General features: G+C 38.6%; 2 protein-coding genes across 2 annotated transcripts; one reads left to right on the forward strand and one right to left on the reverse strand.

Moving 5' to 3' along the window:
* The first annotated feature begins 720 nt into the window (after positions 1 to 720).
* LOC140953350 (uncharacterized) lies at positions 721 to 16,416 on the forward strand. Its single transcript, XM_073402836.1, has 8 exons — positions 721 to 1,056; positions 5,923 to 5,971; positions 7,253 to 7,501; positions 8,094 to 8,366; positions 9,578 to 9,853; positions 11,878 to 12,150; positions 12,668 to 12,844; positions 15,796 to 16,416. Exons 1-8 carry the CDS (start codon positions 721 to 723, stop codon positions 16,188 to 16,190), a joined length of 2,028 nt encoding a protein of 675 aa, XP_073258937.1. The 3' UTR covers positions 16,191 to 16,416.
* Positions 16,417 to 21,931: 5,515 nt separating this feature from the next.
* Positions 21,932 to 27,391, reverse strand: LOC140953351 (nucleolar protein 10-like). Its single transcript, XM_073402838.1, has 10 exons — positions 27,266 to 27,391; positions 26,887 to 27,036; positions 26,278 to 26,344; positions 25,538 to 25,735; positions 24,734 to 24,826; positions 24,235 to 24,314; positions 23,980 to 24,078; positions 23,753 to 23,830; positions 22,943 to 23,029; positions 21,932 to 22,120 (listed from the first exon to the last, which is right to left on the reverse strand). Exons 1-10 carry the CDS (start codon positions 27,389 to 27,391, stop codon positions 21,932 to 21,934), a joined length of 1,167 nt encoding a protein of 388 aa, XP_073258939.1.
* Between the last annotated feature and the right edge of the window lie 353 nt (positions 27,392 to 27,744).

The following is a 27,744-nucleotide window of genomic DNA, read 5'->3' on the forward strand; positions in this document are numbered from 1 at the left end:
TTAGGCAACGGAAGGCTTTAAACAAGGTTTACTGCTGTCAAATGGCAAAAGCATTAAATAGCCGATTGAGAACCATCAATCCAGGGAAGTGCTCCCTGGCCTATAATGGCCTATATGGTGAGGCTACGCCTGGAACAAGGGTATCATTTTCAGACTTTAGGTATTTAAAAGGGGAGAGATTTCTCGAGTTGAGGGTGGGAAAATTCGTGATTTAGGTATTAAAAGGGTCTTTTACGGAAATAATTCGAACCGACGCAAATTATTGTTGTATCAATTTTTAGAACTTGTTAAAGGCTGTATAAAATGACAAGAGTACATACTCGTTGTTATAGGGTAATCATTTCCCAATGAAAGGTATACCAAAGGGGTACCTTTTCTATCAGAAGGATAATGGGTTTCGTCTTTGGGGAGAAGCTTCCTCGTATAAATATTTAAGTAGTCCCCCGGAGATCGGCAAAGTATAACAAAATAAGTTAAGCGAAAAAGGAATTGACAAATGTTTTCAGAAACTATAAAAAAGGGCAAAAATGTGGCTTGACTGCTTTTCAGTTATTGCTCGTGTCAGTTATTAAAGAATTAAGCCTGGGTAGCAATTGGATGTGGTAGCCACATGACCTGATAAACAAGACTAAGAAAAACATCTAGGATTTAATCTCTTGCTGTAATCGATATATTAAGCAGCTCTTCGATCCGTCGCGAATCAGTCTCGCTCGTGCAAATATGGTGTCAGGTCGCGATTCACCGAACCTCTCGACTGTTGTGTCAGGCCTTCATCTGATTTTTACACTCGTATCAGTCGCTTTTCTCTCCTACAAAGTTTATAACTTGGAAAATGAACTTTCCATAATTCAAAGAGAAGTACCTACTCAAGCAGCCCGAAAATCCAGTAATGTTGGCATAGACTTCAACGCAACTCCTTTAACCAAATTTCAGGGTATGGAAGATCAAGAGCAAAGAAGTGGACGAAACCGCAGGACCGGAAAGAGGAAATCCGAATCATCAACATCCGACAAACTCAAGACAGCATGTGTTCAGAAATTGCTCAGCAATCTTCAGGTTTGTTGCGTTCCTTTGTTTTTCATATTTTGAGATGGCGAAAGAGAATCCAAATCGCCAACTGAGGTCTGGCAACGTGATTATCGAACTTGTCACTAAACCGATAGCACATTTAAGAATGGAGTCGCGCTCTCGTTTCTTAGATTTTACGTTGACGATTACTCATTAATAGAAAAGCCAATAGTTAAACTACGCTTGAGCGTCCATAAATTAATGACTGAATCTGCATGATAGATACGACCCCGATGTAAAATGAGATTGTAGTAGGTTTCGTATTCCCAAGAGAGGATTATAAATGACAAGGATATCCAATCTCTCGTCTCTATTCACAGAGGGATTTCTTTGTTTGATTGCGATGGCCTCCATGAAGCGGCGCTTGATGGTGTGATGCGATTTTCGTCAGCAACTTCAAAATTAAAATAAAAAGAATAATAAGCTCTTTTATTAATTCCAAAAACAGCCGTTCCGGATTACAATTGACAAATAGCTAAAACTGAAAAGACCTCTATTAATAAAACAGCGTTTAAGACGTTGAGTTCTGATTTGAAGAAGGAGATAGGATTGGCCACGATTCCTTAGCCATCTTGGTTTATAATTACAGGGAGGGAGAAGATCTCGACAGAATTTGTGACGCTCTTCCACAACTTATTATCTCAATTAAGCATCTAGAAGGCTTAAAACGGGCATGGCTTCCTTTACAAAGCCAAAGCGAACTGCTCTCCCCTGAAACTTATCAATTTTAGAACGATACTTATCATAACTTACAACACCCCATACTAAAATGCCAAAAGTAAAAGGAGGCATAATCAGAAATACAGACTATTGAAGATATAGTGTAAAGAGTCTGGACTATAATATTTAACAATTATTCGCCGAAGGCGAAGTTAATATTGTTGAATAATCCCCGAGACGAAGTCGGGGGGATTATTCAACAATATTAACTGAGCCTGAGGTGAATAATTGTTTTAGTATATTCACACGAAGTGATCTCAACAGAATCAGAAAGTCAACCATTAAAAAACGATTAGTTTGATTGACGGGTGAATTCCTACGTGAACACGAAGCCGTAAACAGTAGATGCGCAAAAGTTAGATCTTTACAGTATCTTCAAACATGGCAAATGATAGTTTTAAACTTTTTGTATCTAGTTTTGTAAGCTTTAGTATCAACGGTTTAAAAGAAAACGCCGAAAATTTAAATTACTACCCAATTCTGAGAAGAAAAGTAGAGCTGTAGGATCACTAATCGTTTCTGGGCAACGTATCGTAAAGTACTCGATAAAAATCGTCTCGATTTAATGGCCTCTCGATTACGTTTCCGGCAGTCGAATCGAAAACGTGGAAACGGAAAGTGATCCCGTTTTGGGCCCCGTTTTAACGTGTCTCGTTTCTGAAACGAGTCATCGAAGACAGGTGGGAACGAGTCTCGATTTCACGTTTTCGGTTGGACTGGCGAATACGTAATCGAGAGGTCTTAAAATCGAGACGATTTCTATCGAATACTTTACGACACGTTGCCCAGAAACGGTGAGTGATCCGAGCTTTATTTGTTTTTCTTTGTCGCTTCTTGCAAATTCTGTCAACAGCGGCTACAATCAGGGTGAGCGTTGTTTATGTCCAAAGTTCTTGCCCTTGTTAATTTGCTGGCGCGTACAATTTTCGAAAATATTTGTCTTCCTCTTTTGTCCATAAATTGACTTCTTTTTATTGGCAAAATTGGTCTTGCGAGAAAATCCCGAAATCACAAAACAGTGACAAAGCGACCTCGTTTTCCTCTGAAGTGGTAAACATAGCTTCGAGCGTACAAAAAGTCAGCTACAATAAACCCCTTCATGATAAATCACGCTGTTTAAACACCATGAAGTCTTTTCTTGCCTTCAAAGTCATCAGCACTTGGATATTCGTGTATTTTCAAAAAGGCTTTACTATGAAACTTTGGCAAAACAAAACACCCAGTTCACGACAGCGATTTTGTTCAGTCTGCTTTATATTCACCGCCTAGCGCGGTGAATATAACGTCATAGTCCGAGATAGCTAACCAATCAGATTGCTTGAATTACCAAGATCACTGAGGGTGTATATACTAAATACATATATAAGACTATATAATATATTTGCGCTTTGCTGAGAAGAGAATCGATTTGCTTGTCCCACTTGTTGTAAGATTACTATGAAAGTAAACTCCTAAAACTTTAAGCTTAAGAAACACTTCCTGTTTAATATCAAAGGAAAGAGTGGGAGGGTGGGGGGGAGGTCTTTCGCTTTACCCTTAGCAACCATCTCCTTAGTTTTAGTAAGGTTTATAGTTACAAGATTGCTCTCGGCCCAAATAAGTATGTTTTCCACTTCTTGCCGGGGAGTTTGGTCCTGGGTTCCTTAACCAAAACACTTAAACTTAAACTTAAACTTAAACTTAAACTAAACCAAAGTGGATGTGTCAGAATCTGAACAGCTTGTGTATCGTTCAACACATTACAGAAAACGGAATAGGCCCTAATATAGTGCCCTGAGATGCACCCCTGTTTATGGGCAAAAAGGGGTCATTTTACTAACAGTTATAACTCTTTGTTGCCCACTAATTAGAAAAACTGACAATCCAATTTACAATGTAGGGGTTTATGGCGGTTAGTGGGTTGATGTTATCACCAGTCAGAATCAACAGCCTATTGCTGTCAGAATATAATGAATTGTTGTTAGTATAGGGCAAGATTTTTTGAAGAAAACTCTCGCTCAAGGATCTAAGAGCTTAATATTTACAAAAAAAAACGTATTCCACATAAGTAATCGTCACAAGAATAACAAAAAGCTAGAACCCCAAAAACCACCTTTGTGTTTATGTTTGATTTGCTAATTTCTGATGCCACACAAATACTTGAATTTCAAGTGTAGCCTTCTATTTGCTTTTCTGCACCTCTTTGTCTTAGATGTTCTTCAACTGATTTTAGTTTGTTTTCAAGAAACTATCTTTCCAATGCCTGAAAAATAAATAAACAATTATTTAATGACTTTAATTTTTCAGAAAAGAAACGACGAGTACCCTTCTATTTTCTCGATTAAACGTTGGGTCAGTAAAAAGGGCAATTGTAAAATGAGCCCCTCGGATGTATAAAAATATATATACAGAGAATACTTCATGGAAAGTGCTGGCGTACGGTATTTACGCACGAGTTGCTGACGTATCAGAAATCAAACGAGTGAGCGCAGTGAACGAGTAAGATTTCTGATACAAAAACAACGACTGCGTAAATACCGTACAAAGTACTTTCCATGTGGTATTGAGTTTATTATATACATACTGAGACATTCATCATTTTGGCGGCCTTTTTTTATTTTAAATCTTTCAAAAATGCTAAAATTTGTCGCTATACACTCACCGCAAAATGACCATGAAAACGAAGTATCAGCTTTTTAGTAAAAACGTAAATGACGGTAAGGACGTGAGGTAATCCAAGAACTATAAGTAATCTTAACTGTTTGTTCTCAATGCACAATTGAAAATGAGTGAATTTAAGTAAAATGGCCGGTTTCAATAGCTTACGTCTCGTTCTGTTTTTCCCTTTCCGCTGTTGTTTCGCCGGCTCTCTACCATTTTCTTTATCCACAGTGAAACAAACCAAACTATTCCACTCCATTTCCGAAATGTTTTTCACGTTTTTAGCGAGAAAAACTCTTTGAGTAAAACTTTTCTGGTTGAATGTGTGCGAAGCGGCGCTGCAAGCTGCAATAAAAGGCGGGAATTTTGGCGCGAAATTCACACACCTCTGTGGCTTCTGATTGGACGTATCATTTTTCTCACACGTTAAAAAACATCGTTCGCGATTCTGATTGGACGTATCGTTTGTTTCACGTGTGAAAACCATCGTTCGCTCCTCTGATTGGCTAGAACTAATTTGCGTACGAAAATTTACGACATAGCTTTTTGGAGAGTATTTCTCAGTATGTATATAAAAAAGATATATATTTAATAAGATAAAAGGGCAGGATCGACTCTGCCAAAAAATAAAGGCATAAAAAAACCCTTAGTTAAAAGTGTTGCGAAACCAAATAAACCAGCAGACTAGGCTTGAAATAAAAGCTGATTTTATCGTTGGTATTAATTATAAGTTACTTTCCCAGGGAACTCCCATTTGAAAGTAGAGGGGATGCTCGTCGTCTCGCTTAGGGGTGTAAATTTCGGTTTTTGGTCTCACTCATATTTAAGGTGTTTTGGGCAAAACGCCATTATATTTAGCCGTAAAGGTCTCTTTTAGGGTTGCAAGCGAAGAAATATACGAAATATATATTTTTTCAATTTATTTTTTAATTATTTATCCGATTCATGTCATCAAAATTTTCTAGTTTTCATCAAGTTGTCTCTTTTAGGGGTGAAAAAAAGGTTGGGCCACGCCTAGATTGGTCTCTTTTGGGGGTTTAATTCAAAATTTCTGACGAGCCTGATACCCGCCCCTTTCATATGGGAATCCCCCAGGGGTTACTTTCCTCCGGGAAATTCGCCTCAGGTTAGGAGAGAGTCACCGGCGGCTGGAAATTTTTACGCGCACTCTAAGTATAAAAGAACGGCATATATTCTGGAGGTTTCTTTTTTAACATCTTGGGAATTTATTTTGTTTGTTGTGGCTATTTCGTTGTTTGCGTGAAGGTTTTATTGTGCTGTTGTGGAGGTGTTAACTCCATGCTTCAGTTTAGTAACTGGCTTGACACGTCGTTTATTTGTTCATGACCAGAAAGGATGGAAAACAAACTGGAGCTGGTGGGGGAGAAAGGACTCGCCGAATTGACTATAATTTGTATGAAGTTGCATCATTTTTTCATGTGTTTTTTCTTTGTTTCTTTTTCTATTTTTTTGCTTACTAAATCCTTTTATAAGGTTGCTAATGACGTGGTCAATGGAACTGGAAAAGTCATCTGTATGAAAGGTCAGTGCCGTGATAGGCTTAAATTGTTTTCTTTTCTTGATGTGTTGGCTATTGCTCAGTGACTCAGTTCGGTCACGGAAACTTTCAACTTCAGCTATTAGCAATTGATTAGCTAAATAGTTTGGAACTGGGAAATATAATTGTTATATACACTGCATATATAATTGTAATTATTATTGTTATATATTCATTTATTATATTGTTTATAATTGGTTGAACAGTGTGTGCTGGATTTGGTAAGTGTAGTCTCTTAACTTAATTGCTGCCGTAATTGAGTCAGGTTGATTAACTGACTGTTTGTTAACCCAAAATGATCCATAATCTTGAGGCAAATAAAATATAGAGAGCGTGTAAAACGGACCACTATTTGGAGGAACTTGAGAAGGAGCAGTCCCCTTTTTACATTCACATATCTTCATACTAATAGCTCTTATTTATTAAATATCTGATTTATTATACTACTAGCAAGATTAATGAGTTGAAGTCATCAGCAACCATACACAAAAAACTGTTTCATTTCGGCCAGATGTTGGAACAGGGCCATTCAGTTCCAAACATTGACCATCCTATTACAAGTCCAACAAACAGTTGTATGTAATTTGTCAAAACTTCAGGTTGACGTTTTTCTGTTATATAAAAAACTAACTTTATAGGGGTAACACAATTACTGAAGTTCCATTGTGGCCCACAATAGAGAGTTTTAGAATCGACGATGGCAACGGCAGTGAAAACGTTACTTTTAAAATAACTTAGCGTTTTTTCAGACTTTGCCGCGTTTATTCCAATCCGCTGAAAATGTCTAACATAGTTAAATTTCCCTGGAGTTGATTTCTTGGAGACTGCAGTCAAAGAAAAAGAAAATTTAGTCGTCGCTTGTTTACGTCCTCCATAAAACGTGAAATTAGGCATTTTGACGTCGTAGTCGTGCAGCAGTTTCAAAAAATGTACAAAAAAAGGGTGATGCACATGGAAACTTGACTTTTTGCTTAATAAACCTGCTTTTTCGCCGTCGCCATCGTCGTTGCTAAAACTCCCTATAAAGGGTGAACGAAATCGGAGTAAAACTTGGGACCACCGAGAACAAATTCACCTGGCGGTCATGGGGGCGCCGATACAGCGCTCTAAGCGCTTGGCCAAGCTGCCTCCTTTGCTGTAAATGACTGACCACCATGAATGAGCCTTTAATGAATCGGGTAAAATAAAATTCGATTGTTTCGCTTTCTTAGATGGTAATTAAAGTGAATGACTAATAATCAGCCGATGAAAATATCTATACTGCAGGTCCGCAGGGTCCACCAGGACAACCAGGACCCCCTGGGCAACAAGGGGCACCGGGTCCGCGAGGACAATCAGGAGCACCAGGACCTCGTGGTCGTCGAGGTCGTCCAGGAACACCTGGAAAAAACGGCGCTCCAGGTAGAAAGGGCCCTCGAGGAAAAGCAGGAAAGAACCCAGACGTTAATGTTACAGTGCTTCAAAACCTTGTCGAACAATTGCAAACGTCTAATCAAGCAGATGTAGCAATGTTTGGTGAGTAAAATTGTTATATCTACTGTCATTACACTATACTAAATTAATCGTATGACTGTTGTTGTAGTAGTTTTTTTTGGAAATAAATGCGAGATCAAAAAGATTTGAAAGAACTCTTAATTGGCATTTAAAAATGAAAAAGCTAGACAAAGACTTAAGCAGTAGGGATTGAATCCGTCTACGCAGTCAAGCGAGATCTTCAGAATTGCTCCATGTACAGCATTTCTTTGACAAGACAGTAAAAGTTGTTCCTGTATTTTTTCAACACTTGCGCTGCTTTAAAGCATCTTAGGAGTTCGTCAGGGATGTTGCCCGTGTGGTGTTTACTTTCAGAACAGTAGCGTACTGTTGTGGCCATCCAGTGGACGCGCGTGTAAAGTCATGCGCAGGTTACATTAAGACTGGTACATCATCGCACTACTAGCTGTGGTTTGGTCTCACAACACAGCTGACGTCATGAGGTTACGAAACGTCGGAACATTATCTCGTTAGTTTTAACATTATTATTATTATTGTTATTATTTTTTTTATTTTAGTTGGATATCACATTAGTATTTAATAGCTTATTATAATGAATGTAATTATTCAACAGCCCCTCCTCGATTCACAAGCAAGCCCCCACCACTCATCTTCATTAAGGAAGGCGGTAATCTGACACTAAGTATTTCCGTATCTGGGAATCCACAACCTAAAATCACTTGGTCTGTACGTCTTAAAATACACGAAAACGAAAGTAGAGTCAACAGTACCGGTGACGAGAAGTTTGAGCTAAATTATATTCGGTTTGAAGACGAGGGAGTGATCACGTGCCGCGCCGAGAATGTGTTTGGTGTTCAAGAGACCGAAGTAGAACTTACCGTATTAGGTAAGTTTATTATTATTAATATTTTTTTTCCGGCAGAATGTGTCATTTAAGTAAAGAGAACATTCATTTAGTTTCGCAGGCTGAACGAAAGCTCGTTATTATCTTATTCTATTATATCTGTTGTGTTAATTTGTTATTATTTATATTTTTAAAATCATTTCCCTCTTTTGTCATAATTTTAAGTTTACTGATGCTGCATTTTTACCTTATTTTATAGGCTTTCCCTTTTTGCCTTTTTTTTTTTCATAGTTCCATTGGCTCGGGTGTACTTATTAAATGAATCCACCATTAAATCCGTCTAAGTTTTTGTTTAGCGAACTCTATTGGCCTCTTTAGTTTTGAAATGTTGTAGTTATATTGGCGTTTCAGGGGTCTTCCACACTCGTCCCAACGGGCGAGACTAAGGGAACCTCTTTATCGAGGACGGTGTGTTTAGGGGTTTGGAGTAAATATGCGGTATTCCTCTCTATTGTTCTGTTCTAGAACTTCTCAGCAAAATTCCAAAGAAAATCCCGTCCAGATATTCTTGAAATAAGTGCAGTTGAAAATGAATAGGAATTACTTCCCCGAAGGTTCAGGAGTCAGGTCCGAAGAAGACGTGACGACAAAAGTTTTGCTAAGCGCAAGACCGAAGCCACGGTGGGACCAAACTACCCCTCAAAGTGTTGATAAAATAATGTTTAATGTAGTGGACTAAAAATTCAGTTAAGTAGAAAAGGAAATAAAACCTTTTTTTAGAAAAAATGCAAATTTTGAAAAAAATTGCTTTCAAAACTTGGTTGCCGTGCTAACGTTGACGTACACGTCACGAAGACTTTAAAATGTTTCCAGATAAATTTTAGTCGCTAAGTTTGGTGGTTGTAGCTTGAAAAGTTTTTTAGTAATGGTCCGGTTCATAATCAAAGAAATCCTACGTGTGCAAGGAACATGTGAAACTCTGACCATCTTTTCTTGGCTATTGTTTGAAACTGTTATGATTGCATGGTTAGTATCTTTAATCACAAGGAATGCCCTTTTACAATGATCAGAATGATTAGAGTTTAAAAAAAAAAACAATATTCTATTTCTCAAACTGTTGTTATACATTCTCTCTGTAAAAATGAAAACTTTTCTTTGCTTTTAAAGCGCATTGCACCATAACAAACGAAGACCATCGATCCATCAAGGATCATTAATAGCAATACTACAGTTCCAGTTATTTTATTTTGCAGGTGCACCGAGATTTTCCAAGTCTCCTCCAGGGGAAATGACTGGTTTTTTGGGTAAAGAAACAAAGGTACGATGTGATTTCCTTGGAAACCCAACCCCTGAGGTAACATGGACAAGATCTCCTGCAAAACCTCTCCCTCAGGGACGCAGTGAAGTGAGAAAAGACGGACTGTATATCAACAGCACTGAAGGAGAAGACGGAGGTGTTTACAGTTGCTTTGCAAGGAATGATTATGGAATTAAACTTCATGGAACTTTTCTTAAAGTCAAATCAGTAGGTAGGTATAGGTAAGGAAGTTTGTTCAATTAATCCACTACTTCCGCTGAAGCAAAAACAGTTTCCAGTAAATCTACTGTTGTAACTTGTAGTTGGCTTTGAGAAATCCCGTTAAAATTCAGTACTCACTTGAGTATGTATACTTAACAGTTTAACGAGCGATTGTCTTGTTTTGCACTGCTGTTCGCCTACTACACATGATACGTCAGGTAACGTATTGGACGACGGCAGACTTTGCCAAAAAAATCTTTGGAAAACTTTGCTCCAGGCGGCCAAAAAAATTACCCGACCGCGGAAAACAACTTCTATCGCGCGCGCTGATTTCAAATAAATTTGTTTAAGCACATTAGGAAGGAATTATGGGAATTGAGTTGTTATAGAGTTATTCCTTCGGCATTATATATTCTGCTCTTCGCGGGCTTTCTTATTCTCTGAAACATAACCCCCGAGCGATTACCTGTGTGCTAATAACAGTGATGATGGCATTCCATGTGTTGTCTTTGAATTAGAGTGTTGTTAGTAGTATCTCTCATGTCAGAAGGAATTAGGTTCCATGCTTTTACCTCAGTTTTACCCTTGGTAGAATGTCTAGTATCCACTAGGTATAGTATCTGTCAAACTCTCTGCTTATTTTTGTATGGTTTGTATTTTTTTTCTCTTTTCTCTGGCTTTTCGCATTCATTTTGCATTGTTTGTGTTATTTCAATCCCCAAAAGTACAAAATTAAGGGTGGGCCATGGCCTAGCCCAGGTTTTGTATACACCCGTGTTTTAACCCATGTTTACAAGGTGTTTAACCCAAGGATCAAAACAAAGACATCAAAAACCCCGTCGCTTTTGTGTTGTCTTTGTTGTCAGCATAAAAGTTAATTTTAAAATAAGTGGCGACAGACAATAGCTTCAGTGTTAAAGATTTGAAACAGGCTTGGTAGTCTTTTGTAAGTCGTTTATAAAATAAAACTTTGATTTGTTACTACAACAACTGTGTTGTTTAATTTTGTTTGGACGCTATTTTTTTGAATGGCATGCGTTTTTAATTGAAGACTAGAAGTAAAATTATCCTAACACTTTTTATTCTGGACGACGACAGGAGGATATTGAGGGAACTTGATCTAGCATAACCTGAGAAGAAAAGTTCCGTATGGTAAATTTTATCAAAACATCCCTTATCCAAACCCTCTGCTCTTGTTAACATGGCTGTACGTAAGTTTTGGCGCTCTGTTGCTCCGAACATGACAGAGAAATCCAATCGTTAAAAACAATATAATTTTGACAGATGAAAGCATTTTGCATAACTTCAGTACGCATGCTTTCCAGCTGAAATAGCTACTTAACCCTCTACCCTATTAGGTCACTCACCAAATCGTTTTCAGTCTTTTAATAATTTTGCAATATACTGAATATGCATGCGTTCCTTAATTGTTATTTACTTTTTCTAGATGGTAGAGTCACCCTCCTGGCCGGGCTAACTCTTCTTTATACCAGTCGGCTAAACTCGGGTCAAGGCGAGAAAATCAGAGCGTGCGAGACCCATGTTCGCGTGGGCAAAGGGGAAAGGGCAAATCAACTCTTTTCTCTTAACCCTCCTTTAACCGTAAGAGTAACCAGCATCAAATTACTCCTTCTAATATCAATGCTTTGTAAAACAGAGTGATCATGAGAACTACGGACATTATCACACAGGATGAATTTGCTAGATATTTTATCAACTTCTCCCAGTTACTTTTGTAGGAAATGAATAGGGGCAACAAATGAGAATTCAAATTTTGATCTTAGGATTTAAAGGATTAAGTAGACTCGGCTGGGAAGGTCACCCTCTTTTCCAGGGCAAAGGTTGGGATAATGCTTCGATTTTACGATTCTTTTAGGATTGAGCACGCCGGACTAATGTAACGTTTGGGGCAAAAAAAAGCTTGTAAGTTAAAACTGTGCAACGCGACATATATGTACTCATTAAAGTAAAATAATTTCTGGTGAGAACACGGACATTAACACGATATTTTTTTTTAATTCTTCCACGACTTAGAATCACCTTCATTTGTATCAAAACCTCCCGCTTCGTTTACGGTATCAAGTATTGGGGCTTCGATCCGTCTTAACTGTTCAGCTACAGGGTCGCCATTACCCAAAATCCTTTGGTACAAAAATAACGTCAGCCTACCCGTCTTCAATAACGTCACCACAGATGAAGTCACTAGCGAGCTTGTGATTGGTCAGTTCAAGCCCTCAGACCAGGCTACGTATAAGTGCGTTGCTCGTAACATTTACAACGATGAAGAGAAGACAAGCACAAATATAGGTAATGCGTTTATCAATTCATCTATTTCAGCCAAGCCCGGTCTGGGACTTATTTCAAACTTCGGGTCTAGAAAATCTCCAAACACTGGCAATAGTTAATTTGGCCCTATTAAAAAAAAAACACAGTAGACCCTGATGTTGTGTACTGTCCCAAAATCGGGGCTGATGAAACTAACCCGCGTTTGAAAGAACTTAGGTTTTAATCAGGAAGGGGGCAACTGTGTTAACATCTTTCTACCGAGAAACAAATCTTCCAGAGGAACGAATACCACCCGTAAAATGCGGCCGCTCTCTCTCGAATACTTTCAAAATAAAATATTCAGACTCACATAAGGCTTTCTACACTCTTTCTTGCCTATCAAATAGATCCTTTTTTCTTGGAGTGACAATGAGACCTCAGTATTTTTCTCTCTTTATTGCCTTAAATATCTAAGCATCCAGGAAAGTTTTAATAATTAATTACAAGTGTATGGCATCAGCATTATAAACGTTCCTTCATTGTAATATCCTTTTTGTAGCTTTGATCAGGTGCGGTAACCCAGGCAAACCAGACGATGCAACTGTTGTCAGCCAAAGTAAGAATTACTGGGCAGGAGAATATGTTAGGTACCTCTGCAATCCGGGATATACTATGGTTGGTCCTGCGGTCAGAAGATGCTTGCCCAGCGGTAAATGGAGTGGATATGTACCAACTTGTAAGTGCGTTTGATGCAAGAATATACGACTAGGAAAAAAGTAGAAACACGGGCTTATTTAATCTAAGAAACCGGAATGCGCGTAAAACAACAGGAATAAGATTTGCGTATATGATAACATACTTCATCCATCTGATCATGAGGCCTTTTGATTTTACGAATGTGTTAGTTCTTTGGGGGAATCCAAGATGGGATAATTTATCTTATTATTCATTCAAAATATTTCCCCGTTTCTGATTGGTTAAAACCACACGCATAATTCACCATAACCAGCTGCTGTTTACCAAATTTGGAAAGAATTTTTGTCATATTGAACTGATGACGCCAAAATGACGTCACAAGTGCAGCCTTGTTGCAGGTTATTGAACCGTTTGAAAATCTGGGGACGAGGCTGAGTTCTTTTGGTGGTTAGAACAAAATGGCTGAACTGTCGCGGAACTGTCGAGACCTAGGCCAGACGTTGAACTTTTGATTAGCACGAACTAAACCCCAGCTTAGTGAGTTAAGTTCATGAAAAGTTCGACATCTGGCTCAGTTAAGTTCGTCTGAATGAGTTTGGATCGTCCAACATGTTCTTTCCGTGTGCTTCAGGCCGATACAACGTACGTCTGAAGATCGTCTCAAACGTCGACATTCACATGCGACGAACTAAACTAATTAATTAAAAATGTGTATGATAATGTTAGTTTATCCTCGTTCGGGAGGAAATTTATTACTGATCTGATTCAGCTGATTTGTTCGAAGCGTCCCAAGCTCGACGTTTGACCCAACAGACGATCTTAACTTATTTTAGGTCGACCCAAATTAGAGTTTGGTTCGTCTCATGAAAAGTTCAACGTTTGGCCTAAGCCTGCATGAGATCTCTTAAGGTTTTGAGCTTCATATTCAGCCAATCGCGCGGTTGTCAGGATTTATTCATACAAATGTTGTGGAGTATTTTGAAAGTTTAATTATTTTTAAGACAGATCTATCTTGTCTTTTATTAAGTTGTTTTATTAAGTTATTTTTAAGACAGATTTATCTTGTCTTTTAAAAATAACTTTCAAAATACTCCACCACACAAATCGATATCCCACTGACTCTGACTGCACTTTTCGACTTGACGAAACACCTCTACTAAAAACTGCCTTCAAAACATTATCATAACAAATTTATTGCTATACCAAGCAAACCTTGCATTTCAGTTGTTTGTAACAAAGCTTTGGGTAAGAATACCCAAAAATATATCTACCTGGAGTTATGAAAACCGGGTAAGCAAACATTTTGTAATTTTTCTCAACTTCCCCTGTCTAATTGCTTGTTTACTGTGTTGTTTGCTGATGTCGTTTTTTCTTTTCTTTTTTTTTTTTTGCTTGTTTTGTGGTTAGGGATTTGTGTAGAAGTGGAATTAGACAGAATTACTTTCTTACCCTCCCCCCTCTCCGTATTTTTTTCCCTACCCACAATTCTTTCTTTTAACACAAGTGACAGTTATTTGAAATCAGCGCGCTCCTAAGGCTTCGGTGCCGTTTAGGGCAGCTTAGTTTTATAAATTGGTCACCTTGAGAAAAGTTTTCCGGAGAGTCTCATGTAAAGCTCTGAGATGGGACAAAGTTATTACGATTCGCAGAGTCTACATCGTCCAATATCGTATTATATTCTCGTTTCATTTGGCTACCCGGATCAATCATCCTGATCCGGGCTGAGACAGAAAGGTACGATATTGTTCGCTTTTCTAAGGTGACCACTAAGTCTTTAGCCTCTTAGGAGTCAAATGAATTAGGTGAGAGCAAAATTGCAGGTGAACTTTGATCCGGGCCTGGTGTGAAAACAAAGCTAAGGTGATCCACCGACCGTGTGACTCTACATGCGGGAACTTCACTGGAACTTGAATAAGACGAGTGTAAGAGAAAAGTCCAGAGGTGTTTCTCTGGCAATAGGCTGAGTTTTTCCGAGTTATTCGATGATGTTTCGCTTATTTAAACGTGAGAAGATTATGCGTGGTTGTGGATAGTCTTATCAGTGCCGCGAAAGTGTGTGATTGTGTGATTTCCGCATGGTGTTGACAGGTATATGATAGCGTGGTTAAACTGCGGTTTCGCCAAAATAATATTGTTTCGTCGGTGTTTAGCTTAGCTCATTGTACCTTGGAAAAGTAACTCTCGACTCAGGAAAATTGGATCTATGTCTAGTTTCAGCGGGCTCTAATGGCATTGCACCATAGGCCGGTTTTTGCAGATAAGAAGGTGACAATTTGTGCACTATGTTTCATTCAGTTTGTTGTCTATTCCGTGCAGAATCCTGTTGTTTATCAGACCGCGAAAAAAATTAGTGTTTTGCTTACTATTTAAGTTGCTATGTAAGCCTTAAGGGGCCGACCATTTAACTCTTTTAAATTTGGACTCGTTGGAATGCTTCTAGGGACCATTAACTTACTGCCCGGCGTCAGTTAAAAGCTTTTAATCGGCCTTTGAATGAGTTTTGTTGTTTTAAATTGCCAAGTAGTAGAATGAGTTGATATTTTTGCTAACCCGGTTTTCAAAAATCATGCAGGTATTTATAAAATTTTCTTAAAGTTCGATCATTCTTTATTAAGGGTGCCAAAACTCATAGAAATCAGTTAAATCGTTTCTGCTGAAAAAAGCAATCCCAAAACATAACCAACATGCACGCATATAGAGGGGGCGTCTGTAACATGGGCTACACGCATATAAATAGGTTCGGGCCACCTTTATTGGTAAGACAAAAAGCTGCACCGGTATTGCAGGTAAATTTATTCATCACTTTTAATTATGCCAAGCTTGAAAAAAATCCGGATAGTCGACGTTTAAAGGGAATTACCTTTAGGACGGACGTACATAATGATCTGAGTTTTGTGACTGGGTGATTGAAGGCCCTATTTTTACATTTTGCAGTTGTAAGTTTAATACAAATTAACCAGCCCTACGCTGCTTCCTTTGAATTCCTTTTAGGTACGGATAAGCCGGAGTGCAAACGTCACAAGGCGATAGATGACCCCACGAGATATTGGGGTTTCAAGTCAGGAAAATACACGAATGATCACTATCTACCTGAGGGATGGTACGCATTCATAACAGGCAAACAAATGTACACAACTTGCTGTCATCAAACCGGTTATTGCGATACTTCGTATCAGGGATGGTTAACGGGAAGTCACCCAACAGTTGACGACGGGATAGTCAGCCGGCAAGTGCACTTCGGCTATTACAACACGTACAATGGAAAATATTATAAATATATCTATAGTATTTACATAAAGGTGCGTAACTGTGGTCCTTTCTACGTCTACAAACTGAAACCCACGCCAGCGTCAGCTAATACTCGTTATTGTACCGATTACCAGTAACAGAGTCAACGATAACAAAACACAGAGGAAGATCCATTTTCGTGAAAAATACTACAGCTGAAATGGATATACTTAAGTTGACTGCCGCCTCGCATAAATAACGAGACACATGTACCTAGTTCTAAATGAAGGGAGGTAAGGTTAATGAATATAAGATTTACTGAAAGTAGTTATTTTAATATGTAGTTATTTTAATGTGTATTAAAATACACTGTACACCCTTCCACGTTTTTGTTTTTGTTTTTTGTTTTTGTTTTTTCAACTCTTAACATGGACCATTTAGGGAAAATCCGTTGGTACCACTGGAAAGAGCGCCTTAAAACTGGTAAAATTGCCAAGTTTGAAGGTGCTACATCTTATAAGCGAGCGAAGATATCAGTAAAAATAGCTCCGCAAAGTTACGAAAATTTACAGACGTTTGTATGGTGGGGGAACGAACTTGCCATGTCAAAAGTTGAAAAAAAAAACACTGTGGAAAGGTCTACCCCCTCTATTACTTATTAGAAAAATCCAACCAAAATACTTTCAAAAATTCTGCAAATTAATCGACTATGAGGTAATCACTATCACATCAACGGCAAGGGATACGGCAAAAGAGCAATCCAGATCAACAACTTTGCACGGTTGTCATGCTCTTTCGCCGTCGGGATTTCCCTTTCGTAAATGGTCGCTGCCATTTTTTGGGACACTTTTAGAAACACAGAGTGTTTCCATTAAATAGAAGAAAGATCGCAACCCAGGGTCAAACCCGGACCTAGAAACCAGACCCGTTACTCAAAACTCATTTTTCCTTTTACCCTCACCGTCGTCGCGTCGTCGTTGCTTAAGCTCTCCATAGAATAATCGCTTTGTATAAGTTAGAGACTAGTTTAACGATGCTTATGTCATTTTTTAGTTCTTTAGTATTTTGTTCCAATAAAAGGTGTTCACGACCCTCTTATTACGTAGACTACGAGTAGTCCCCCATTTTTCCTCAGGGATAGTCTAGCAAAACGCGAGCACGCGTGAAAATCACCCCACGCGAGAAAAGGCGACACGCGGCGGGGAGAGAGAAAAATTTTTCTGTCTCCCCGCCGCGTGTCGCCTTTTCTCGCGTGGGATGATTTTCACGCGTGTTCGCGTTTTGCTCGCCCTACTATCCCTGAGGATAAATGGGGGACTACTCGTAGTCTACTTATTACGGATACCCCGATAATATTCGGACACTTTCTACGGTCCCCTCAGCGTTCGTATTAAAGGGGTTCAACAGAAATGACGTAAGGTGGGTGTGTTTAGTCTGTATGTCATCTATTTGTCTTCAAGAAACGCATGCTCACACTTTGTACAATCTATTAATCTAGTTTCTCAATGAGTGCTACAATCGGTATTAAAATAAGACTGAGAAAATCTATCACTTTCACAACCTAAAGTTTCTCATTGCACTGCAGTTTTGCATTGTGGTCTCTGATAAAAAGCCACAGATGTGAGGTTTTAGGTGTCTTAGTGTCTAGGAGGATTAAAACGACCAGTAATTAACGAAGGGTGCTCTTCCTTTTTCCCCCTTGTTTCTTTCCTTGTCTCTTTCTTTCTTTTTTTTCGCACTCAATCCAATTGCATGCACAGTTCAAAACCACTTTTCATTATGATCCGTATACACACTTTGATGCTCTGCGACGATTGAGGCAGCGGTTGATCAGATCTTTACGTCGAGTTATTAACAAAAAGTCATGTTCGCATCAACGAACTATACTTTTCAAAAACACCACTACTCCGTTTTCGTTCCCAGGAAAACTGCTGCAATTCGAGTACGCCGTCATCGAACTCTCTTCGTTCTCCAGAACACCCGACCGGTTTTCTTTTCCCAGAAGTACAAGCTCCACTGTGGCCGCAGCTTCGTGTCATCTAACCCTCCTCCCTCTCCAGAACACCGGTTTTCGTTTCTCATTCCCCAGGACATTGCTGGCTGATCGACGAAGCTTTTTCCTTTCCTTAACATGAGCACGAATTTCTTCATCTCTCTTTGTCTCTTTGTTACTCTACAAAGGAAACAAAAATTGTGATGAATGCAATAGAGTCGCTTATTTCGACGCGTGATGCATGGCGGGAAAAAGAAAACTTGGTTGCATGAAGTTAGAAAGCAATTATTATTTCTAATTAAAATTCCGCATTAAAAGCTGTTTCAGGCCAAGTCTCGCTTAAACTCTGGCCTTTATCAAAAAGTAACCATGATCGCTCAGGATATTACGTTCACACTATTACCCCACGCCACAATAAACTCAAGAACGACAGTACAAAATACCAGTGAATTAACAGAAAATCAATTACACCCTTCTTCATTTAAGGGCAATAAACTCCTACAGTATCCTAAAATACTGCTGCAATTTGTATTTGTCTTTTCCATACAAAACAATAATTTAAAATGACTTTTTTCAATAGGTACAAGGTTAAGCAAGTACATTTCAATCTTTAAGAGAATCGTTTTAAAAATTGGTTAAACCAGTAACGTTAAATTGAGACAGATGTCCTTTTTTTACCTTCTCTACTTGAAAAGTAATTTCCTTTTCACCCGAGGATGAACCTGTTGACCGGATCACACCCGAACTCTCTTCATGCTGAAGACGTTCACCAAGGGAAACCCTACACACAAAAAACAAACGCACCCGTTTTGACTTTGTAGGAAATTGAATTTTATGCAGTAAGAATTAATACCGAACATAATATGAAAGGGCTAACTTGACTTGATTATAGTGTAACTAAGTGTTCACAGCGACCTTAGTATCAGATTGCTATTTCGATTAAAAGGGAAACAGATGATAAATAATTGCTCCTAATGCAAATAAATTAAGTATCGTAACTGTTCATAAGTAAGTGGTTCACACGCGAGTCCAAAACTCAAGGTCAAGACAACAAACGTAAGAAAATGGAATTTTTTTCCGGTTCTTCCGTTACTGCTTTCTCCCAGTTGCACTAGATTTGAGTTTTCGTTTGCATTTCACACATGTTAACCGGGACGGCAAGATCACAAAACGCGACGTGAAAAATAAATCTCGTACCCAGACTTTATCACTAAGACGGGTTCCGGGTACGACATTTTGTCATGCGTTTCATACATGAGCCCTTGGATCGGATGCTGCGGGCAACCTCAATCCCATGCAATGATTTTAAACAAATTGATTGATTAATTGATTGATCAGGTGAAAAATATATTCGTCCGCCATTTATTGGGAGGCAGGATCCTCTAATCAGGGTCTTCCACCCGGGATCCGCGATTTGGCCAAAGATTCTTGTGTCATACTTATTTCTTTTGTTTCGAGGTCAACACGTCTTTGGTAGACTTTATGGTTTTAAAGTTTTCGCCTGATTTTAATTCGTAAAACTTTGGTTTGCTGGTAACTTGTTTCTCTTCATTTATTCTAGCTTCTTTACGCTGTCTTTTGAGTTCCTCGCGCCATTCCCTCTCGTCTTCTGAGCTGCTGCTTTCTTCCTCCTCACTAGGGATACCCTAGCCTCCCCGCAGACGTCCTTTGGGGTTTCTTTTGTCACGCATTCATTTCTCCCCCACGGACGTCTGCTAAACAGAGCCGACATTTATGTTCACCAATCACAAGCCGTTTACGGTTTTTTGTAAAACGTAACCCGAGCCGTTCGCACGATCAGTGGGCTTTTGATCGAGTGTGCGAGAAATTTGTAATTAATACAGAGTTAAACGTGTATCAGAGAGAAGCTATCCTGCAAATTTTATAGCGAAGACCGATGAGTTCATAAATTTGCCGACGGGATTTGGCAAATCCCTTATCTATCAAGCTTTGCTGCTTGTTTGCGACACAGTGCGTGGAGCTACTGGACATTATTGTTGTTGTTGTTTCGCCCCTGGTAAATCTTGAAAGATCAATCTACAAAGCTGGAAAATATTGGTATTCCTGCTGTAACGCTCAGTTATATTAGCAAGAGAATATGACGGTTGTCGAGAGAGGGACTTTCTCTGTTGTTTACGGAAGCCCAGAAGCTTGGTTGAAGATCGATCGGTGGAGGAAATGTTCGCGAGTGACTTGTACAGTTAGTATGTGGTCCTTGGTCCGCGACTTTCCCGGTTATGGTTAAATATTTCGTCGAGAAATAAAATACAATGAACAATGAAAGGTTCAATGATTTATTGATTATAAGCATTCTTTCTTTCTTTGAAGGAGCGAGATTAAAGTTTGTTGACAGGTAGGTTAATTTGTCGTTCTAGCTTGAAGTTTGGACTTCGGCGGCACCGTGGTCATGTTTACTTAGCTTGTGAATAAATAAAACGCACCGGGAAGACGTGCCTTTTTGCAGAACAAGTTTTCGGAGAAACCTTTTTCTGCCGTTGGAAGCACATTGCTGTAGACTTCGAATTTTTTGTTTTACCGACTCTTGAAAAAATATAACCAAATTTCGCGTAGTGGTCCTTGGTCCGCGACCCATGACCTTGGTGGAATTACATTTCGCAAAAAAGGAAACGGCCTTTGTTTTCGAAGAATGCTTTGAAAATCTTCTTCTTTATACCTACCACAACTTCCGAAAAAATTATTCAGCTGACTGCAACTTTATTGCATCATTTCTGTGATTTTTTCAAAACGTTTGAGTCGTCTCAGGTAGAAGATAGCTGTGCAAATAAATAATTCTCTTGAAGAATACAAAGACACATCAACGTCCAGAGCACGTTTGATGAGCCTTGCAATGTCGACTGCGCTTTTTCTAAACACGAACTTGGTCCTTTCCTATATTACAGCTGCAAAGAAAACAAAATAATTCGCTTGTTATAACTTTCTTCGGAGTCTCATCCATGGAATAAATATTCCTCTAAAAAAGCGAGAATTAATTCGTAGGTGCCGTTTTCACTTATATCACACAGCGCGTGATTGGCTGATCGTGACACAATAACTAAACGCTTATTGGCTTATTCAAACAATCCAGAACGTAAATGTCGGCTGTGTTTAGCAGACGTCCGTGGGGGAGAAATGAATGCGTGACGAACGAACCCCAAAGGACGTCTGCGGGGAGGCTAGGGATACCCTCCTGTTCCTATGGGTGAAAATTTGTTTACATTCCTTGGCTCATTTACATATAATCTTATCATTCTCTGATCAAGTTATTACAAAAATAAGATTAAATATTTAAAGGGCATAACCATACAAGTTGTCTCTGAAAATTTTAGCCCAAAAAACCGAATAGTTTGGAGATACTCTCTTTAAAACTCGAAATTTTACAAAAATATATGAGCTCTTTAATGTTTTTACCAAACAGCAATTTCGAAGTTTTCGATAGGTGCTATTTCCTTTGATATTGCTTGGAAGAGCTGAAAATTACACAAATTGCTCAAGTTGACGAGCTCTTTCAACTTTTGACCTTTACTTTTATATAGGACGACGTCTCAATATTTCGCATTCTTATCAGCAAAAATGAAACGCAACAAGATTCGCCTATATAATAAGAAAATCTAATTGTAGTTTCGAAGCATGAAGTCCAGTAACCAGTAGTGAGAGTTCCAGGATTATTTAGTTAGTAAACCTAATAGTGACCAGAATCTAATTTCTCCTTTCACTAAAACAGCTTAATCAGACAAAATGTCTACATTTAAAATATGGAGAATGGTGCGGAGAACATAAACGCTGGTATTAGAGCTGCTTCAAGGGTAATGGTTGCAAAAAAATCTAACAAATCTTCAGCTGTCATTTTTTGTCAAAACTTTCAATTTTGTAATGTTCACAGAAACATTTAAGAATGCTTTAAAATAGTTAGGCAGAATAATTTTTACTCTTCCTTAATACAAGGAAGTGAGTTGATATTTCGGACTCAAGATATTTATTTTTTCCAGCCTTCACCTCTATTTCATCGAACTGCTCCAGTAACTTCTGCTTTTCCTTCTGCCGCTTTTGTTTTTCTCTCTCATGCTTGGAAACCACTGGATGAAGAAGTTTGTATTCCTTCAAAAAAAAAAATGTAAGGACAATTTCACTGGCAGTTACATAAAATTCTTCAAGGGTCTCAATTTACCTTGACAAATAACATACGTAAGATTAAAGAGACAAAATATCTGTCTCGCTTCACCCTCCAAACAAAATAAGGAGTGACGAAAACGTTTTACGTGTTTTTTACCACTTTACCATGAACGTAACGGGTTTTATTGACTTCCCGGGTGCAAACGCGTGCAAAGACGAAATATGAGACATCTACGCGCAGGCTACCGGGATGAGAGGTAACATAAAAGATCAAGAAGGTCTTACAAAATCAGGACTCTAAGGTAATGTTGAAAAGGTCAGCCCTTTTAAGTGTGGGACGTTTGTTAGCTTACTTAGTTAAGGAGGAGTGTTCAGTTATTTTGACCTTTCTGAACAGAGTAGAATCTTGGGCCCATGAAAGAGACATCAAGCAAAAGGATATCGCCGATATATATCTTTGGCCTCATTGATTTTCAAAAGCCTCTCGTGGTACTCACTCTTCTATATGAAGATGAGTTTTCATTCACATTCATTTTCATACATGTGTGCCATGAAAGGTTGTGCAACAGGCCACGTTTTTACAGAGGATTAAGAAAACTCAGAATTGGGCTATTCTTGGAAGAAATATTTCCTGGTTTTCCTAATTTCTTATCCATTATCGTACCATAGTCGGACGGTAATTTAGCGCCGGCCATAATCGACCGTTCTTTTCAGAGCTTTTCAGTTTCTAGAGCGCAAAAACATTTTTACGTTGACAGCATCTTGATAAATATTATACAACACTTGAGCAATGTAACTCTGCTTTACCTCGCTTTCCTCGTCCACCTGGAAGTCTGGGTTCAAAAACATGGCCGAGAATCTGTCATCTCCCAAAGGATTGCTGACGTCAGAAGACTGAAAAACAAAGCAAAGCGACAAGTAAACAAGGCGGAATAATCAAGGCAAATACTTGAAGTCTGAGGCCCCGACTACACGTATCCGTTTTTGTTTAAAAATGGAGATTCTTTCTCCGGTTGTACCTACCATCCACACGCATTCGGGGAAAACGGTCACCGAAAACGCATCTTTTCAAAAACGCTCTCCACAGTGAAGATTTTTGAAAACGCTGGCCACTCGTTTACGTGTGGACGGATGAAAACAGAGGTTTTCGAATACGATGATGTTATACATACTACTAGCATAATGCATACTCTGTGAGGAGTGCTATCGTATTTCCATTGTTTAGTGTTTTCGTATGGACGGGCTAAAACGGTTCGAATACGCCTCGTGTGGACGCGCATTTTTTTGAAAACGGAGGGAAAAAAGTCTCCGTAGTTTTCAGACAAAAACGGATACTTGTGGACGGGGCCCGAGTCAGCAATGCAAACGACTTCGAAAATATTAAAAACTATGCCGAAAAGGGTGTCAACGTTTTAAATCAATTAAAAATTACCTTTTAAATATGAACTGAAAACGAAAAACATGTAATCTACATCTACATGTAATCCCACAAGTCTACGTGAATGACTCTACATATACTCTCACACTCTTTGACACAAGAATCTTCATTTTTGAAGGAGGTGGGGGTTTCTTGAAAGAAGAAGAAGAAGACATAGAGTGCAGATTACAATAACATACCGAAACCGTATGTTTCTTAGTATCCCTCTTCTCTTCTATCAGTTTTTCCGCCAAGTTTCTGTTTACTTTGGGAAGTTTCTAGCAAAAGACAAAAAGCAGTGTAAGTGTTAGTTTCCAATCTGATTAAATGTACCTCATTTCCACCTGTGTCCAACGCCCAAGATAATGCGAATATAGCATCGTTTTCAAACAAACATACTAGTAAATGACACCTTAATTTTGCCTACCTTTAGCTTGACCCTGTTGGCGCGTTCCTCCTCAATCTTATCCTGGATGCGTTTCTTGCGATATTCTTCAAATGCAAAAGGTTCGGCAATAGATTTGGCCTGGGAAGAAATTTAAAAAGAAACATCAACATCCAGTCCACGTCAACATCAACTTCAACCAAGTGCTGTCAGTAAATAACTGACAGTATATACGACTATACTCTAGAATGTGTACAACTACACTCAAACTTTCCGAGTACGAATTACCATGGTTACCTTGTGATAGAGACGCATGTCTATAAAGTATCCGTGCATGTAGGCCCGCAATAGGTTGGTACCCATCAAATGTGCCAGACCTAAGGGATACAAAAAGATTAAAAGTTAAAAGATTACAATGCAATCTTATTGAGTGAAACTCAGCTTTTCTCGGCTGATGACCCTAATTGTAGCTGATACCTATGATGTGGTTGGCTCCCCAATAAAGTGCAGGTGACGGCCAAGGAAAGCAATATTCCAATCGACACGTGCGCACTCAAGAACGTCATTAAGAGGCGGAAGAAAGGTGATTTAATTGTTTTACAGGGTGTCATTTAGCCACGGCTGTTGTTAGGCAAAACTGGAAATGATAGCTGCTAACAGCTGTGTCGCAATGCCTAATGAAATACATGTACCATGTGAATAACAATAAAAATTGAAACGATAGAGCTAAGTAAACAGACGTAACGATCGGTCAGTAGTTCAGAACTATATATCCCATACTATAGCTTCACTGTACCTAAACTCTCCAGGTCTTGCTTAGTCACAAACTTGTAGTCATCATAAACTGTAAAGAAACATAAAGAACAAACATTAAGGCATAAAATTCGGCCTTGTGGGCGATTAACGTGTATGTGCAGAAAATTAGTACAGGACAGAAAAGTTGTGTTGTGAATTTTGATACGCAAATGAGTTCTAGCCAATCAGAGGAGTGAACGATGGTTTTCACACGTCAAAAAAATGATACGTCCAATCAGAATCGCGAACGATGTTTTTTCACATGTGAGAAAAATGATACGTCCAATCAGAAGCCACAGAGGTGTGTGAGTTTCGCGCCAAAATTTCCGCATTTTCTTGCAGCTTGCTGAGCGCCGCTTCGCACACATTCGAGGAGAAAAGTTTTTCCCAAAGAGTTTTTTCTCGTTAAAAAAGTGAGAAACATTTCAGAAATGGAGCGGAATAGTTTCGTTTGTTTCACTGTCGATAAAGAAAACTGTGGAGAGCCGGCGAAAAAACAACGGAAGGGAAAAAACAAAACAAGACGTAAGCTTATGTTGTCCTTTTTGTCGGAGCTACTTTATCCGCACCTTGTTCGTGTAAAAATTTATTCGGTTATGGTGTTCACACCGCGCCGGTCAAGTTTTCGACCGTACCAGCCATATCCTGGATGCTAGATAGAGGTCTTCTCGCTCACAAGCAGCGGCAAGAAGCGTAAAGAACGAGGGAAAAATGGTTCTGAAACCCAGATTTCCGATTTTAGTAACCTCCTTTTCAAACTGTCCTTAGTCAAAGACACACTTAAACAGGACCCAGAGGTTTAAACAAAATTTCCGTTGGATTTTTAATATATAGTGTGTAGTTGAAACTGCCCTGTTAGGGCAATAAAAATTTGAAGACTGAGCTACACTGAAACAGTATCGAAAATAAAAAAAGCTTGAGTATTTACATGGACTATAGTTTAGACTTACTGGGATATAGTAGACCAACATTTTGGGCGATTCAGTTGCCATGAACACTAAACCTATTGAAAAAGTACGATGCAATATACCATGAGCTAAAAAACAAGTCATAGTGACAACGCACATGGTACATATTGATGTACGGCCATAATACATGGCCATGAAGGATGTATATGCATTAAATGGACAAAAAACTAGACAGAGACGCAAGGAAAAGTATCTTAATTGGAAGGATAGAACTATGAGTTATAAATTCACTTAGAGAGATATGAGAGATATTACTTTAAAGCAAACTTTCTTGACCAAGAAAAACCGGAAAACATCAAAACTGCCACGGCAGTTATGAATCTCATACTGGTAAATTTAAAGCGTAACTGTTCTGGGTAAAATCTTTTTTCAGGTTAAACCAGGATTTCCTTTCTCTCCTATGAATAATTAGGGCTAGGAAACAAGGGAAATTTGAAATCAAACTAGGCTGAAAACTGATTGAACCTTATATTAAATCGATTTTACGTACATGTACAACATAACCACTACAAGACAAATGATACCATCTAACTATTCCCTTTACATGTACTTATGTTAAAGTTATGGCAGTTCTCACCTGAATCAGGATAAAGACACAAATTGTTTTTGTCTGTAGATGGTTCTATTGATGTGAATGGTTTCCCCTATGACATACAAAAACCAAGGGATAAGAGTGTTGTTCATGTCAAAATAAAAAAATAAAAAGCAAAACACCTTCAGCCCCTGGCTATAAAAAATTGCGATAACACTTTGCTTAAAAACATTTGGAGAAAACGTCGTTTCGACGTTCTCGCATACAAGAAAGTATAATAGATCAAAGAAAAAGAAAAGAAAAGAAAAAGAAAAGAAAAGAAAAGTAACGAGTCAAAATATGCTACAAGTTAAACAAAGAGTTTCGCACTAATGGACTCACTCTGAGTATGTACGCTATTTTCTTTTGACTTGATAATGACCTCTGAGAACGTCGTAACGTCGTCATGTTTTTTTTCTTTTTAATTTCTTAAAATGTTTTTAAGCAAAGTTTTGTCGCAATAAACATGTTGTGCTCCCTAAAACAAAATTCTTATTTACACCCCCTAACTCCCCATAACGGCCACCTCTCCAAAAGGGCCACTTTTGTCTGTCCCCAAGGTGGCCGTTATGGTTAGCTTCAACCGTTTTAGTTTTGATATGAAACTATACTCACTGTTTCTCTGTCCCAGATTTTTAGAATCTTAGAATCAGCTGACAAGACAACGCCAAGCTTGTCTTGAAATGCAATGCTGTTAATCGGCAGACCGTATTGGTGATCTTTAATTAACAAAGGCTTGGTGGAGCGAAGATCATACAGCAGAACCTGCCAAAAATAACAGATGTTTGTGTGATGACAAAAGGCAAAACATTTCTTTTACACGCTTCAAATCGCCTGCCGCAAAGCTGGCAGGATAAGATTGTGGGAGTGCTTTTTGGTAGAAGCTAGGCCACCATGATCCCAGCCAAAAATTAAACAAGAAATTAAAACAAAGGCATAATTTTGTCCAAGCCTGGTACAATAACAGAAAGCAGTGTGTGGTTTTAGAACTCACATGTCCTGTACTGGTTCCTAATCCCATGGTCAGACCATCCCTGAAAAAGAGTGCCGTCACAGCAGGAACATTGTCCAAACTGAAATAATCATTAGAAAAAGTTCTGTTATAACTACAGTTACACATTGTAATATATAGATTTAGCCAGGGCTAAAAGCGAAGCTCCTATTAACTCGAATTTATAATTCAAATCAAATAGTAAACTTGTCTTCCACAAATCAGTTAACTTTAGAGCACATTCATGTGACTTTTGAGGGAAGACTACGTGACTTTCGAGAAAAATAATTTGCAAACAGTCCAAGCTAAGAGTGAACTTAATCTTACATCGAGTTGATAGCCTTTATACGTACACCCAAAAATAGCAATCATCTTCGATCACATTTAAGAGCCATAGTGGCTCTTGATCACAGTAGATTAGGCCTGGAAAACAAATCAGGCCGAATTTTTTGCGTTCGACATGTTTACTTTACAAAATCTTG

The sequence above is a fragment of the Porites lutea genome, chromosome 11, assembly GCF_958299795.1.
Source record: "Porites lutea chromosome 11, jaPorLute2.1, whole genome shotgun sequence".
Taxonomy (NCBI): domain Eukaryota; kingdom Metazoa; phylum Cnidaria; class Anthozoa; order Scleractinia; family Poritidae; genus Porites; species Porites lutea.